This window comes from Lates calcarifer, linkage group LG4, assembly GCF_001640805.2.
Source record: "Lates calcarifer isolate ASB-BC8 linkage group LG4, TLL_Latcal_v3, whole genome shotgun sequence".
Taxonomy (NCBI): Eukaryota; Metazoa; Chordata; class Actinopteri; family Centropomidae; genus Lates; species Lates calcarifer.
Window position 1 is genome coordinate 16376246 of NC_066836.1, and position 14938 is coordinate 16391183.

The 14938-nt window shown below is 40.4% G+C and overlaps 1 protein-coding gene across 2 annotated transcripts; it reads left to right on the plus strand.

Moving 5' to 3' along the window:
* Nucleotides 1–169: 169 nt before the first annotated feature.
* LOC108883672 (dipeptidyl peptidase 9) lies at nucleotides 170–13045 on the plus strand. Of its 2 annotated transcripts, none has more exons than XM_018677073.2 (21): nucleotides 170–453; nucleotides 1759–1849; nucleotides 1996–2234; nucleotides 2474–2586; nucleotides 3095–3268; nucleotides 4657–4828; nucleotides 5110–5220; nucleotides 5379–5507; nucleotides 5601–5662; nucleotides 5747–5847; nucleotides 6109–6286; nucleotides 6423–6582; nucleotides 6750–6829; nucleotides 7307–7459; nucleotides 8024–8159; nucleotides 9338–9483; nucleotides 9659–9805; nucleotides 9939–10091; nucleotides 10664–10806; nucleotides 11474–11585; nucleotides 11889–13045. In XM_018677073.2, the coding sequence occupies exons 2-21, from the start codon at nucleotides 1794–1796 to the stop codon at nucleotides 11979–11981; spliced, it is 2658 nt and encodes an 885-aa protein (XP_018532589.1). In that variant the 5' UTR covers nucleotides 170–453; nucleotides 1759–1793; the 3' UTR covers nucleotides 11982–13045. The 2 variants fall into 2 exon arrangements, with proteins under 2 accessions (XP_018532589.1, XP_018532590.1); XM_018677074.2 differs by having other exon boundaries at nucleotides 4660–4828.
* The last annotated feature ends 1893 nt before the right edge of the window (nucleotides 13046–14938 follow it).

Here is a 14938-nt window from a genome sequence, read left to right on the forward strand (position 1 = left end):
ATAAGTTGGTTTGAATGGAACTTAAATCTACAGTGGCTATGAGAAATGTTTAAGTATCCAACGGTTGTGTCTTTTTCACTGGTCAATCTGGATGGAGTTAAATATTTGCCATAAGGTGGCGCAGTTCGGTGTGCAGTTCAAGCCAGTACATGAGAAAATGTTAAAACAAATGTATGGAGTACAGGAGTCAGTCTCTTAAGTCCACCCTGCCCTGCACAGCGCAGCACTGACCGGCGCTGATGCCTGCTCAGAGCGACAGTGCGGCCCTGAAAACGTACCGGTGTGTGCACTGACCGGATTCAAGGTTCCTCCTCTTCCCGATCTGGAAGCCAGCTACATTTTGTGTGTGGCCAGTCTGGGCCATGGATACAACCTTTAACAGTTGCAAAATCTGTTTATTGACACCAAGCTAATACACTCTACAACTTGGTTAAAGAAACAGTGGCCAGTTCGGTAAGTATTTTCCCTAATTTTATCTTATTTCATAAAGGCGGTCGTCTAAGCGCCAGATTTTTCTTTTTACAGAAACCGCTAGTCAGCGGCTAGCTAGCATTTAGCTAGGTTAGCGGTAGGTAGCTAGTTAGCTTCAGAGCGAAAATGACAGAAGAGAGCTGTCATGTCAAAATGTAGCCAAGCAAATTTTTTTAAAACACAGACATGGTTTCATGACTGTCATTTTCTAACAACGTAGGGTTTCGTCATTCACTGCCAAATGTAACGATTGTGCCGTTAAAAGTGTTAACACAAATGAATTTACCGGTGTTTTTTCCCAGAGTGACTGACTAGTTGAAATCCGAGAACAAAGATCTATTGTAGGCTAGCTAACTGTTCACATTAACGGTACCGGTGATATATATTTCACCCTGCTCGTTCCCCACCCTTAAAAATGGTTTGCTAAAGGCTCTCAAGTAACCATGTTGAACCAAATAGGGCCTTTTCCTGTACAGCGTTACAAGTTGCAGAGTAATTCTTTACATTTTAACGTATTTTACACAATAAGACAGACCACGTTAGGTGAAAGTTTAATGTTCAGCGGAGGTTTTTAACAGAAGACAGTCAGTAGTATAGATGCACTTCCTCTTGTACAGCTAAATACCCAGTAAGATGTTCATTTGGGTGATCTCCATTCATAAATACTCTTCAGTCCACGCCTCATGCAGATGCAAATGTATGCTGGTTTGTGTATTTGTTGTGAGCTCAGTGTTTCTCATACACAGACTGAAGGCACCTCACCACAGTATCAGACATCTTTCTAACGCCAACATAAGCAATCAGTTGTTGAAAGTGTATGATTTTCCCATTGCTGTTTACATCACACTGATCCCTCACCCAGCACAGATTATAGAGGGAGGAATGCGGGGTATTCCCTAAACCCTGGACTTCACCTGCAGCAGAGCTGGTGACATATTGCTTATTTCACATGAGAGATTTAACAGAAATTGTGATCCTTAAGTGAAGTTTTAAAATCTACAGCTTCATGTTTCTTTTAAGAGGAACTTAATGAATGATTTATGTCCTCTGCTTGATTGCTGCTTTTTAATCTGAGGATTGATGCATGTAAAAGAAAAAATGTAAAACTGTCCCCCAGTCAAGATAGTTTTATCAGTTAAGAAAAAAGACTGGTGCATACAAAAGTATGTTCAGACCCAGCTGTCTTAATAAATACTTGCTGTCCCCATTGTGTCACCATGGTTAACACTATTTGTTATTTTCTATTCAGGAATTCTGAATGATATTACGATTGTACTTTGTTCATAGGTTGCACAGTCGGAGTGAGGCGTGTTGACCGGTGAATGCATAGAGTCAAGAGGGTCAGACTTTGTGACAACAAAGAGGGTATCTGGAAAAGGTATGACACCCACTATGACACCCTGGGTTCATCTTACGTAGATTGATGAACAAATGTTTTCATCAGTTCCATTAAAGGACTGCACAAGTGCAGGTATGGGTGGGTGTCTGCACCTCTGATCATTTCTTTCTGATGTCACCATCCAGCTGTGTGACAGTGAGCATGACGGCTGTGGACGGCCTTTCAGACAGTACGGAGGTGGTGGAGATGGAGGATGTCCCGTCTCAGTTCTTTGTGGAGAAACACTCTTGGGAGGGCCTTCGTGACATTATCCACTGTAGCAGGAAGTACTCGGGCATGATTGCTAACAAGGCCCCCCATGACTTTCAGTTTGTGCAGAAGAAGGATGAGAATGGACCCCATTCCCACCGGTTGTACTACCTCGGTAAGCTGATTGATGATGCAGCACAAAATCTCATGTATCAGCTTCTGATTTGTATTTTCTGTATACTGCCTCCTTGTACTCCTTTCCCTTGACCTCGGTCATATTTTCCTGCTCTATGCTGCAGAACATGATTGCCTCATAACATTAAAACAATCATACATTCCTTTTTTCCTTTTCCAGTTAGTACAAGTCTTTTTATCTGCTGCTGTTGTTGTTGAATTTGCCTTTGTACTTATCAGGAATGCCTTATGGGAGCAGGGAGAACTCATTACTCTACTCAGAAATCCCCAAGAAGATCCGTAAAGAGGCCCTTTTAGTGTTGTCATGGAAACAGATGCTGGATCACTTCCAGGTGAATTCCCCCTCTCTTCCTGTTTGTGTGATGCCAGTGCCAAACAGTACAGGGTGATGTGTCTCATTAATGGATGAGATAAGCATTTCCTGAAGGTGTGGCTATATCGCTTTTTTTAAGCACCTGAAATATGTTCTGAAACTCGAGATTCAGCAACTGTGGTAGAAACTATGAGAGGAATGCTTTCACCGTACAACCATTATACAGTTATTTTCTCTGGGGGGATGGGTCAGTTGAATGTGTCAGCAATATTTCACAGTAATGATACTGCATATATTAGCACACTAAAACCTGTATACACAACATACTTGTATTGAAAAAAATGTCTTTAGTCTATTGGGAATTGTTGGGTCTCTGTAAATAATGTTATGAAGATTATGGTCTACACCTGCTCTATATGAAAAGTGCACTGAGATAACTTCTGTTATGATTTGGCCCTGTGTAAATAAAGTAGTATTGACTATAAGAAATGTTATATATCTTTTGTATATCCTTTTGGTTCTTTAAGGCTACACCGCACCAGGGAGCCTATTCCCGAGAGGAGGAGTTGCTGAGAGAGCGGAAACGTTTGGGAGCATTTGGTATCACCTCCTATGACTACCATGCTCAGACGGGCCTGTTTCTCTTCCAAGCCAGCAATAGCCTCTTCTACTGTCAGGATGGAGGCAACAATGGCTTCATCGTGAGTATACTGCTGATTTTTTTTCTCCCTTCAATTTGGAATCCCAGGTTCCCAGATTCCCAGGGCAGATTTAATTCAGATCAAGTCTGCAAGCTCATACCTCTGCAGTGCAGCTTTTATATTTGCATACACCTGTTTGTGTCTTAACTCAGATAGTTTGCCCCAATTTAAGTAGAGGAATGATATTAGAGGCCTCTGCTATGCAGAGCTGATCTCTTGCTTTGAATTTCATGACAAAACCGTCTGCCTGGCACTGAGTACATGCATTTTGATTCCGTGCTGCAAATGGTTGATTTGACTCTCAGTGTAGTATCATCCATTTATTGGGCATGAGTAATGCACTAATGTGTGCATAGAATATGTTGCCATAGTTTAAAATCCGAATGTTTCAGTGTTGAATATATTTGCAATAGCATATAGTCCTGAACTATCACCCTGCTTGCCATGGAGTGTAACAGATATCATTGGAAGAAAAAATATTATGGGACCATATTCCCTTTTCTGTTGTTCAGGGCTTCAGTTTTTGTGCTCTTAATCAGATGTTGTTGATATTTGTGTGCTGGGCTTGGATGACAACTTTGCCATAAATCCAGCTCATGTGAAACTCGAGACTTACTTCCTTTTAGGGTCGTCTCAGAATTAGCAGATAAGTTCTGTGAGAGTTTTTGCAACTATTGTTTGTTTAAATTTCTGTTTGTTGAATGTTCTTTAAGTTGTGACTTCAGTTGATTGTACCTGAATCTGAGATACTGATCAGGATTGTTTTACAGTTGTTTTACTATGAGAAATGCATCTTAAGGGCCCTCCAAAATCTGTCACCTATGCAGTTTGTGCCTTCTGTAACTTTGATAAAGATAACTTTAATTTGCCAAAGTCCTGTTTCATGGTGTCTCTCAGATTCTCCCTCTCTTTTCTAAGAAGGGATGGTGAATTCTAATGTGTCAGCCTCATACTGTGTATAACACTGCATGGATTTTGAGTCAATTAACTGTTGCTATCATATAACAACTGTTACATTTAAAAACATCAGTGAAGTGCAGCATTTGTGTGTAGGACATGCCTTTACTCAGAGGTTATGCTGAAGAAATACGATTAAAGGAGTTGATGAGTATTGGGAAAATAATTTTTGCACTTGTGAGGCAGTGTACAAAGTGAGCCGTTGGTCTTTCATTCCCATGGTTCTGTCATCAGCAGGCGAGACACCTTTTGGTGACCACACTTCTTTAAGAACACCTGCAGATGGATCAAGGTGTAACTGACTGTGCAGTGTACATTTTCATGTCAGTGAATCTGTCTGCGTTTGAGACGGCAGTTACCTCCTCCTATATTTTTGCATCCAGTTCCGACATCTGTTTCCCCACAACTAAGATTGTGTCTTTTGGTTTTAGCAGTCTGCTCCTGTAAAGCCTGTTGAGATCAAGACCCAGTGCTCAGGGACCCGTATGGATCCCAAGGTCTGCCCTGGAGACCCTGACTTCATAGCCTTCATCAACAATAATGACCTATGGATAGCCAACATTAAGACTGGCGAGGAAAGGAGACTCACTTACTGCCACAAAGGTCTGAAGCTGCTGGGTTTCTTTTGAGTTACTTGATCAGCTTTGCTTGCTCTGTATACAAAATCCTCTCTAGTGCAGGCAACTGTAGAACAACTAATTTAATTTGCAAGTCGTTGACCATCTCATTTAAAACTACATGCAAGAAAATATAATTGATGTCATATTTTTTTGAATCAAGTTGTAATTTTACAGCATTGTATGTAATTTCTATTTTTACCATTATATCAGTAACATTACATGAATGTAAGCTTTTTTCCCCCTAATTTATTTAATATGTTCCAGGTGTGGATAATGTTAAGGAGGACCCCAAGTCTGCAGGTGTAGCAACATTTGTCATCCAGGAAGAGTTTGACCGTTTTACTGGTTACTGGTGGAGCCCCTCTGCAGTGGAAGGTCAGCAATTAGTATCTTAGTTACCCAAATATTTCATGTACTCAAGGAACATGACTAACTGACAGCCAGTGCTGCTAGGTATTTGAAGTTCTGTTGTGTGTATACACAATTTTCTGTATAAACTGTTACTGAATTAATTATTTTTCTCCCTCTGTCAGACCCTAACGGAGGTAAAACAGTGTACCTTCTGTATGAAGAGGTGGATGAGACAGAAGTAGAAATTATTCATGTTCCATCTCCAGCACTGGAGGAGCGGAAAGCAGACGCGTACAGATATCCTCGTACAGGTCAGTGTAGCCCTGTGCACTTGGAGCAGTGAATAGTTTTATTGACTGTTTAGATCATTTATATTTTATTATATTTTATGTATTTATTTACAGGTAGCAAAAATCCCCAGGCTACCCTTAAGCTGGCAGAGATCAAGACAGACCATCAAGGAAGAGTGAGTCTGTCATTATCTTTCTTTATTCTCCAGCATGATAATTGAACGTTCCTAATGTGTTTGTGTGTATGCTTGTACCTACAGATTGTGAGCATGCAAGATAAAGAACTGGTCGTCCCTTTCACCTCCTTGTTTCCTGGGACAGAATACATTGCCAGAGTAGGATGGACGAGTGATGGCAAATAGTGAGTGTTACAGTCAAAACTTTGTTGACTCAGTGATGCTGTCATTCTCAAAATAAACCACCAGAGAGCTATACAGCCTCATTCTAGGACTTCTAATACTGTGACATGAATAGAGACACGTGGATAATGTTCTCCTTAGCATTTAAAAACATTATGTTAATGGGAAAGGTGCTTATGTTAATTGTTTCTGTCAAGCAATAATAATCAATTAGTCAAGTAAAAAGCAATCTCTTGAGTTTTGCTTGCTCTGTGTTCCCCTAGTGGCTGGGCAGTGCTTCTGGACCGCAGTCAGAGGAAACTACAGCTGGTCCTGCTGCCTCCAGCCCTCTTCATCCCTGTCACAGACGATCCAGCTCAGAGGCAGGAGAGCCTGGAGGCCGTGCCCAGTAACACACAGCCATACGTAATCTATGAAGAGACCACTGATGTCTGGATTAATGTACGTCCTTTCACACACCACACTCTTTGGTTACCGTGGTTATCTGTCTTGTTTCACCAATTGCTATGGTTGTGAGTGTTGTTAGGTTTTTTTGTTGTAAGCATTCAGTAGGCTGACTGTTCTTCTTTTCCCACAGGTTCACGATATATTCTATCCCTTTATTCAAACTACAGAAGATGAGTTTACTTTCATTTGGGTAAATGAGTCTAAAACAGGTTTCAGCCACCTGTATAAAATCACATCCCTGTTACAACCGGGCTGCTACCACTGGGCAGAGGACTACCAACACATAGAGGGTAAGAGACGAGGAGATGCTTCTGTATTTATTTTAAGTGACATCTGTCAAATAATCATGTAGGTGTGTGTTTTTAAAGCTTGTCTAGTTTATCTCATCTGAACTTAGCTGCGTCAGAGGTTTTGATATTTCAAGGAACATGTTGATTCTGTTTTCTGTTTTCTTCAGGAGAGTTCAGATGTGCAATCAAGGAGGAGATTACACTGACCAGTGGAGAATGGGAAGTGCTGGCAAGACATGGTTCCAAGGTTAGACAAAGTCCTTCAGTGTTGGATATATGAAATAAATACAGGTGTATACAGTGCAGTCAGACTCAAAGCATTTGGATAGTTAACTATATTTTGTTTTGTTGACTCTGCACATTGGTTTTGAAATGAAACAATAATTATAGGGTTAAAGCCTGACTAACTCTCAGCTTTAAATTGAGGGTGTTTACATCTACATCACATGAAGGACTTGGGCTTCACTATCTAAAGTCTACAACTGATCTGACATCTGCTCACTCAGGGTATCTTCTCTGTTCTGCCAGGCCTCTTTGCAGCCACACTCACTTCTTGCTTCTTTTGGGGATTTTTGTTTTATGGATGTCATTTTTCACAAATGTTAGGGTTCAGCATACATAAACATCTTAAAGTTTTTTCTTTAAGAAGTTGGCTGATATGAAGACGTTTCAGTGGGACCAATGAAGTCTCTCCTTTCCGTTTTTCTATTTTTTGTCTTCACAGATCTGGGTCAATGAGGCAACAAAGCTGGTGTACTTCCAGGGAACCAGAGACACTCCATTGGAGCACCACCTCTACGTGGTCAGCTATGACTCACCTGGAGATGTGGTCAGACTAACCAAACCTGGCTTCTCTCATAGCTGCTCTGTTAGTCAGGTAAAGCCTTTTGTTTCTTTACCTAAGAGTCCCTAAAATACATACATGCGCATTTCTTCCGTCCATTATTTTATTTTCTCAGCCAGCTGTTTTAACAAACAGTGTCACTTACAGTTAGGCCTTTGTTGACCAGTTATTTTTGCTGTTTGGAGGAAAAATATTTTTAAAAAAAGCAATGCTATATTTTAATTTTTTTCTAACTCACTTTCATGTTATGACCTAAAATCAAAGTAAATCAGAACCGCTGACAGACTACTAGTGCAAATTGTGGTTTAGTGTGAGTAAAGCAGATAGAAGATTTGGAATAGATTTAAGCAGATCAGTGAGAACACTTTACCTCAATATCCAACCAATCCCAAGCCAGGGATTGGTTGGATAGTCTGGGATAAATGTTATGTGGCTGTCAGCAGTGTTCTACACTGACTGTAGTTCCTGTTGGTCCTTGTAACACAGATCCTTGTAGTGTGTGGTGTAGCATTTCATTTCCTTTATTGTCCTTGTATAAAGCTACCCTGCCTATACTTACATGTTTTTTCCCTCCATCTCACCTGTCTCTTTCTGCAGAACTTTGACTTTTTTGTCAGCCACTACAGTAACGTGAGCACGCCTCCATGTGTTCACGTCTACAAACTCACCAGTTCAGAAGGTGACCCACTACACATGGTACCTGAGTTCTGGGCCAGCATGATGGAATCACCAGGTAAACAGAATCTGATATAAACATCAAACATACTGTGGTTTGTTTTGCCAACAAAAATACAAAGCCACACATTGCCCTCTGTAGTGTGTCTACACAGGTGGTAGCAAACACCAACTGTATTGTAAACAAGAAGTGTTCCAACAGTAAAATGTTTGTTTGATGTAGTTAAAAAGCAGTTTTTGTTGTGCTAAAGGAGAGGAGTCAGGCAAGAGTTGCTCAAATACCAGATCCTGGTTTAATATGCCTCTTTAAGATCTGGTTGATTTACTTGCCAGATGTTTCAAAAATACCTGCTACACTGGAAAATAAATGGTGCTGATAGTTACGTTTAATTACGTTTTTGAACAATAACTTTTTAAAATGTTGAGGTTATCTCAGGTCTGTTGCTATTCATGAAATATTACAAGCCTGAACTTTGAAAAAGGAAGCTGTAAATTAGCACACAGATTTGATTCTGATTGAGTATACAGAGATGGCATTTACATAATTGATCCCATTTAGTTTTTCTTAGAGAGCAGTCTAGCCAAGTATGAAGGTTGGCCACCTATCTGTGGTTTTATTTTTGGAACAATCAATAGAGCAGAGTCTGTAGGGGAAAGTTGAAGTCTGGCTTTGATTAGATCAAGGACAGTGAGTTTGATCTGTAGTACCGTCCTCCAGACAATCCTGACGGCAATCAGATAATGTGGTGCTCAAACACGTTGTCATCATCAGCGCTTTGTGTTGGCGTTGATTGTTGTTTATGATTGATTAAATATGCCAGGAGAGAGGGGGCGAATGTGTCTGTTTTGTTAGTCACCCCAATCACAGGACATTACGGTGTTACCAAGTATGCCTTAAACACCTTATTTTAGAGGTAGGAGACTGGTTCTACAGAAGAGTCTGAATAAAATACCAGAAAGTAGTAGTGCAGGACTGGTTCCAGAATGTCTGTATCAAACACACAAATCAAGTGTTTGGTATGTATATTATTGCGGTGTAAAACTAATACTAATGTTTTTCTGGTTTAAAACACTAATTACACTTTACTTGTAATATATTTTTGTGTGCTTTAGTTTATGATTTTATTCACAGGTTTTGAAAATTGTTTGTCTTAGGTGGAGTCGCACTTAGTCTCGACCCATGATCCCTGGTAGTTTTGCTAACACGGTGTCCACATGTGTTAACCTATCTTCCAGGTTGCCCAGGAGATTACAATCCACCTGAGATTTTTGACTTTCCAGGGAAGTCGGGTTTCCAGCTTTATGGGATGGTATACAAACCTCACAACCTGCAGCCTGGCAGGAAACACCCAACAGTTCTCTTTGTGTATGGAGGCCCACAGGTTTGTGGCTATATCCACTCTATTCTGACTGGAGTCTGTGATTTGATCATATGGCATGAGATCCCGTCATGGCTGCCATTCTAAAATAGTAAATACGATACGATACTATACAAATAGTACTTTGAAATCCATTTTAACATTTAGAGGGACGTTTTGTGTGTCTGTGTGTTTTCAGGTGCAGCTGGTGAACAACTCCTTCAAGGGGATGAAGTACCTCCGTCTGAACACACTGGCCTCTCTGGGCTATGCTGTGGTCGTCATTGATGGGAGGGGTTCCTGTCAGAGGGGCCTTGAATTTGAAGGAGCACTGAAAAACAAAATGGTAAAGTAATACTCAGATAATTAAATAAATGCACTCTTAGTGCATTTGTTGTGAAATAGAAAAAGCACTGAATGTCATAAACTAGATGCACACATGCCAGCTTAAATAACATGATCTGCCTTTGTTTCTCCAGGGTCAGGTGGAGATTGAGGACCAGGTGGAGGGGCTGCAGTATGTGGCGGAGAAGTTTAACTTTGTGGACCTGAGCCGTGTCGCTATCCACGGCTGGTCCTACGGGGGTTTCCTCTCACTCATGGGCCTCATCCAGCGACCTAATGTCTTCAAGGTTAGGAGGCCTTTTCGCCCTTCAGCCCTCATTTTATCCATGTTATAATATTCTATCAGTGAGCATTCTCTGCTGTCTCCTTTAGCCAGAAATAGTAATTCAAAACAGTGTTTTGAAAGAGTCTGTATCACTGTGTATAATGAATTAACTTTAAAATGAGAATTACCTTATTCATTTCTAAAGTTTAAAGTCTCATGTCTGAACTAGACGTGTAGTTGCCACTTACATCCACATGGTGTCAGTGTTGGACAGTGCTACAGTCTGATACTAACAGCCTTAGTTCAGTAAAGATATCTGTGGATACATCCTTGTGCTAGACTGAACATTTTATCTGCTAGTTTTGTTTTTTTTCCCCAAAATGTATATCCAGCTGAGCCATAACATCAGCTTTAGAGTACACTGCAATGTAACATCTCTCTGCAAACCATACAGTAAATGTAAACCACTGCCCTCCTCCTCTACCATTTTTTTACTTGTATTCTGAACAAAATAACACCTTTCCATAGTAAGATACTTTTTAAAATGTATCTTACATTAAATATCCATCTGACTACATTGTGCTTTCCTACCAGCTGGCTATTGCAGGTGCCCCAGTGACTGTGTGGATGGCCTATGACACCGGCTACACAGAGCGTTACATGGATGTGCCTGAGAACAACCAGCACGGCTATGAGGAAGGATCCGTGGCCTTGCACGTGGACAAGCTGCCTAGCGAGTCAGTGCACACACCTTTTAACAAGCTGGCAAGAGTGCCTGTTTATGTGGGATTTGATCTGTTTTTAACCATAATGCATGGCCTGTGTAATTTCATAGATATTTGTACATGTTTAATCATGACTGATTCTAGTTCCTGTTCAGTCATGCTTCGTATTCTTTGAAACTGCTCCAGAGACAATGTGGGCATTCTGTTTCACATGAGGCAATGCCATTGTTTTATCAAATAGTTTACATCTTTGACCTAAAATTTGACTCATGATCTTTGAACCTCTTAGACATGAAAAACAGTAGGCCCAAATTCCTTATATTAATCATTAAAATCTGCAAGGTTGAAACTTAATATTTTAGTTGGCAGGCTAAATCAAGCCTGTCTTTAGGGAGCAAAGAGACCCTGAGGGCCTGACAAACGACATGTTGGAGCACTGATCTTGGACGCTGAATTCAAACTAGAGAGTCACTGAAGCCCTGCAGCTGCAGTATTTCAGCTTTCTGTAAATTTCTTTGGATCCTTGAAGATGTCCATTTTTTTAAAACAAGAAGTTCGTGGAGTTTTACTATTGGGCAACATGTTATTTCACAAATTGCACTTTATGTCTTACAGTCAAATGGAAGCCTATCATATTTTAATGTATTGTGTTATAACCTTGTAACCCTTGTTGTTCCAGGCCCAATCGTTTGCTGATTCTTCACGGATTTCTAGATGAGAATGTGCACTTTTTCCACACCAATTTCCTAGTGTCACAGATAATCCGTGCTGGGAAGCCCTACCAGCTTCAGGTTAGCATCATAAACCTTACTGCATCCACACATCTCTCTGATGCTGCTATATGAAATCACTCAATGCTAGGTTGACATAATTTACACAACTTTTCAACATAAGTCTGCACTCCAAACACAAACAACAGTAAATGTTTTTGGTATATTGGTTTGTGATCTAATACAATAAATGAATCAATTTCAGGATTTTATATGAAGAGTAACACTTGCAGTGCAGTTTTTTAGTGTTTTTGTAAGCAGATTTTACAGGACACATACATGTAGTACACATGATAATTTGTTTACCATGTTTTAATTTTGCAGGTCTACCCCAACGAGCGACACAGTATTCGCTGCCCTGAGTCTGGAGAGCACTACGAGATAATGCTGCTGCACTTTCTACAACAATACCTCTGAAATGAGACAACAGGGGAGAAGTGAAGTCTAGTTTCCCCTCTGTCCTCCTCTACTCCCTCCAGCTCACCGCCGATCTTTACTCCCCCTACCTCCTCCGACCTCCCCATCCCGAACCCCGTCACCAACTGTTAACCCCTGTCATCGAGAGACTATCAGGCACTCTGCAACCACAAGCCACTCTCTCTCTCCTACGAACTAGTCATCTCACTTCTCCACCACACTTCCCTCTTTTGCTCTCTCTGTCTCTTGTTCTGTTACTCGCTCGCTCGCCCTGTCTCCTCCATGCCCCACCCCTCCCTGTGTACAGTCTGGGGTATGGTTTATGAGCACAGAGATTTGGCGTCTCACCCTGAAAGCTGAACAAAGACAAGGACATATGGAGAAATATTTGCAGGCTGTGTCACATTGACTCATCGCTCACCCACGTCCTCATCTTCAACCGTGATGGTTTTTGCCAAATGTTATCGTGTTGTTTTCCCCCTTGCCTCCACCTGTTTTATTCACTCGAGTCAGCGGTAGAAACGGGGGTTACAGTTCACAGATATAAAATAGAATCTATAAACATATTTGCAGACATAAGCTCACACACTATATGTAAAATACAGTTTATTTCATGCATAGACACAGACACTCACAAGCACACTCACACAGACTTGCAATATCCACACATACTGTGAGTCTTTATCTGGCAGTTTGTGTAATGATGAAGGAAGGAAGAAAACCAAGGCTCTTCCTCTGTCCACTTGTTTTAAGTGTGTGTTGTTTAGAATAAAATATTTTTATGGATTTTTATTCTTTTTTTTAATGAGTGCTGACAGAAGCTGCTCATTGAAATGTTTGCGCCGTTCTCTCCCCTCACATTACATTGCTCGAGATGTCTGCTTGCCTTCTTAACACATAATTTATATTTGCCAAAGTACCTCTTGACTCTTGATCATGCTGGTATTTCCTTTTTTTACTGCAATAAAGACAACAGGAGGGTGAGCACTGGAGTCTTACAACAGCTTTGTACCACCGGAATACAATTTGTACATGATAATGAATAAATGTATGAATCAATCACATGCTCTCTTTTACTGCACTCTTATTATTCAACACGTTATATGGTATGTATGTCAGTTGCAGCATTTGCCACTCTGTTAATGTTTTGCAGGGTGCAAGCAGGCTGTCTTACTGGAAAACCCACTAGTCTTGAGAGTGTTTTCATGGATTAATATTCAATTCAAAGCCTCAGTTGTATCCTAACTGTATGTCCTTCTATTCAGTCAGAGCTGCACCCAGCCAAACTTGCGCCACTGCTATAACGACATGGGCTTTCAAGCACTCCAAACCTTTCACAAGTGAAGCAGCAGAAGCTTGTTGGTCCTTCTGGTCTCCTCCTTTGTGGACAGCACAGTTTCCATGGTAACCTTTTGATAATAGAGTACTCTTGAAAGGTGAGCGATGCCACACCTTGATCTGAGATTATATAACCGGGAATCTGCTGCACACATCAACAAACAGGTAGTTGCAGAGATACGTATGAGGACTTTGAACTCAGTTTGCCACGGGAAAATACACAATTTTGTTGACACATATGTCAAGTATGATGTTACAGCTAGACACCGGGTAGCTAGCGTAAACAAGCTAACCAGTCTGGCTCTGTCCAAAGGTAATAAAACCTACATCGAAAACGTATTTTTCAAATTTGTTTTATCTGTACAAAAACCAGAATGTTAAAACTACACCTTCTGGTTGGGAGCAGTGCCAGTTGCCTGGCGTCTCTGCTGGTTGCCTGGTAACTGCTTATACTAGTTGTGGCTAGGTATAAGAGTGGTACATGTAGCAGAATATTTTACTAAATGTGGTTGTTATTCATTAAGAGAACTAAGACAAGAAGATACCTGTTGTCAGTACTGGAAAGTACACTACATTTAGTCAAGAACTATACTTGAGTACACATTTTTGGTACATGTAATTTACTTGATGTTTTCATGTCAATACTTCTATACTATCCCACTACATTTTACAGAAAAAATATTGCACTTTTTACTTCGCTATAACTTTAGTTACTTTACATGTTAAGATTTTTACAAACAAAACATAGTATATACTTCTTCCTTCATTGCTTGTTGTGTAAAACTAGCTCTTATATCGAACTACTGGTGATAAAGATTGTTCCATTAGTCACAGAGCAATCTTATCAAGAGGTTTGTTGAGTAAGTCACCCACTATGCTCTTCGTTTTTCTCTGCAGGTAACAAATGCTGTCCCCCTGGTTTTAAAATCACCTACTGCGTGAGAACCAGGCACTGATGTCCACTCGTTGTACCAGTGCCTTGAAGGTCAGCTGAGCGCACACTCCATCAGATCAGCTGTTACAGAGGTTGATCCTTAACCAGTTGTCAGTGTTCGGAGGATCACTGCGGATGAAGCACATTAACAGTAAGCCTGACGAGGCAGAAAGTGGTGCAATGAAAATTACAACTGACACCTTGAAGCTACTGAAGTTTGTTTCCAGGTAATATGACTAAGCTGTTAAAGTCTTTAAGATACAAGAGATCTGCCACGTGTGGCTCAATGAAATGGTTCAGTTTTGCTCTGTGTTTTTGGGCCTGCAGTCAGTTTCCAGAGAAAATCTCTGCATCCAGACAGGTTTGGTCATGTCTAAAAATTAAACTGTTTATTAATTTTCTTTTGAGTTTTGCATTGATTGTTAAACATAGAAAAGAAAAATCTGTGAACAATGAGCAAGTTGAAATGTCTTCTTTCTCTCTTAGTTTGTGATGAAATTTTTAGCATTTAATATAACAAAATATATAATAGAAAAGACATCTGAGCATGGGCCTGTTCACTTACACGGACTCTTGGTGTGGTTATGTTTTTCACTATATTTTAAAAATCATCTTTGTTTTTGTGAAATATTTGTGATTTTGTCCTCTTTTCAGTTTACTCTGTTATGTGAGGTGAGCACTTTAA

Bases quoted from the DNA above. Each gene is read 5' to 3' on its own strand.
- LOC108883672 (XM_018677073.2), top strand. From the start codon at position 1,794: ATGCATAGAGTCAAGAGGGTCAGACTTTGTGACAACAAAGAGGGTATC. The intron at 5,848-6,108 runs GTGAGTGTTACA...GTGTTCCCCTAG, and splicing joins TGGACGAGTGATGGCAAATA to TGGCTGGGCAGTGCTTCTGG. The intron at 6,287-6,422 runs GTACGTCCTTTC...CTTTTCCCACAG, and splicing joins CCACTGATGTCTGGATTAAT to GTTCACGATATATTCTATCC.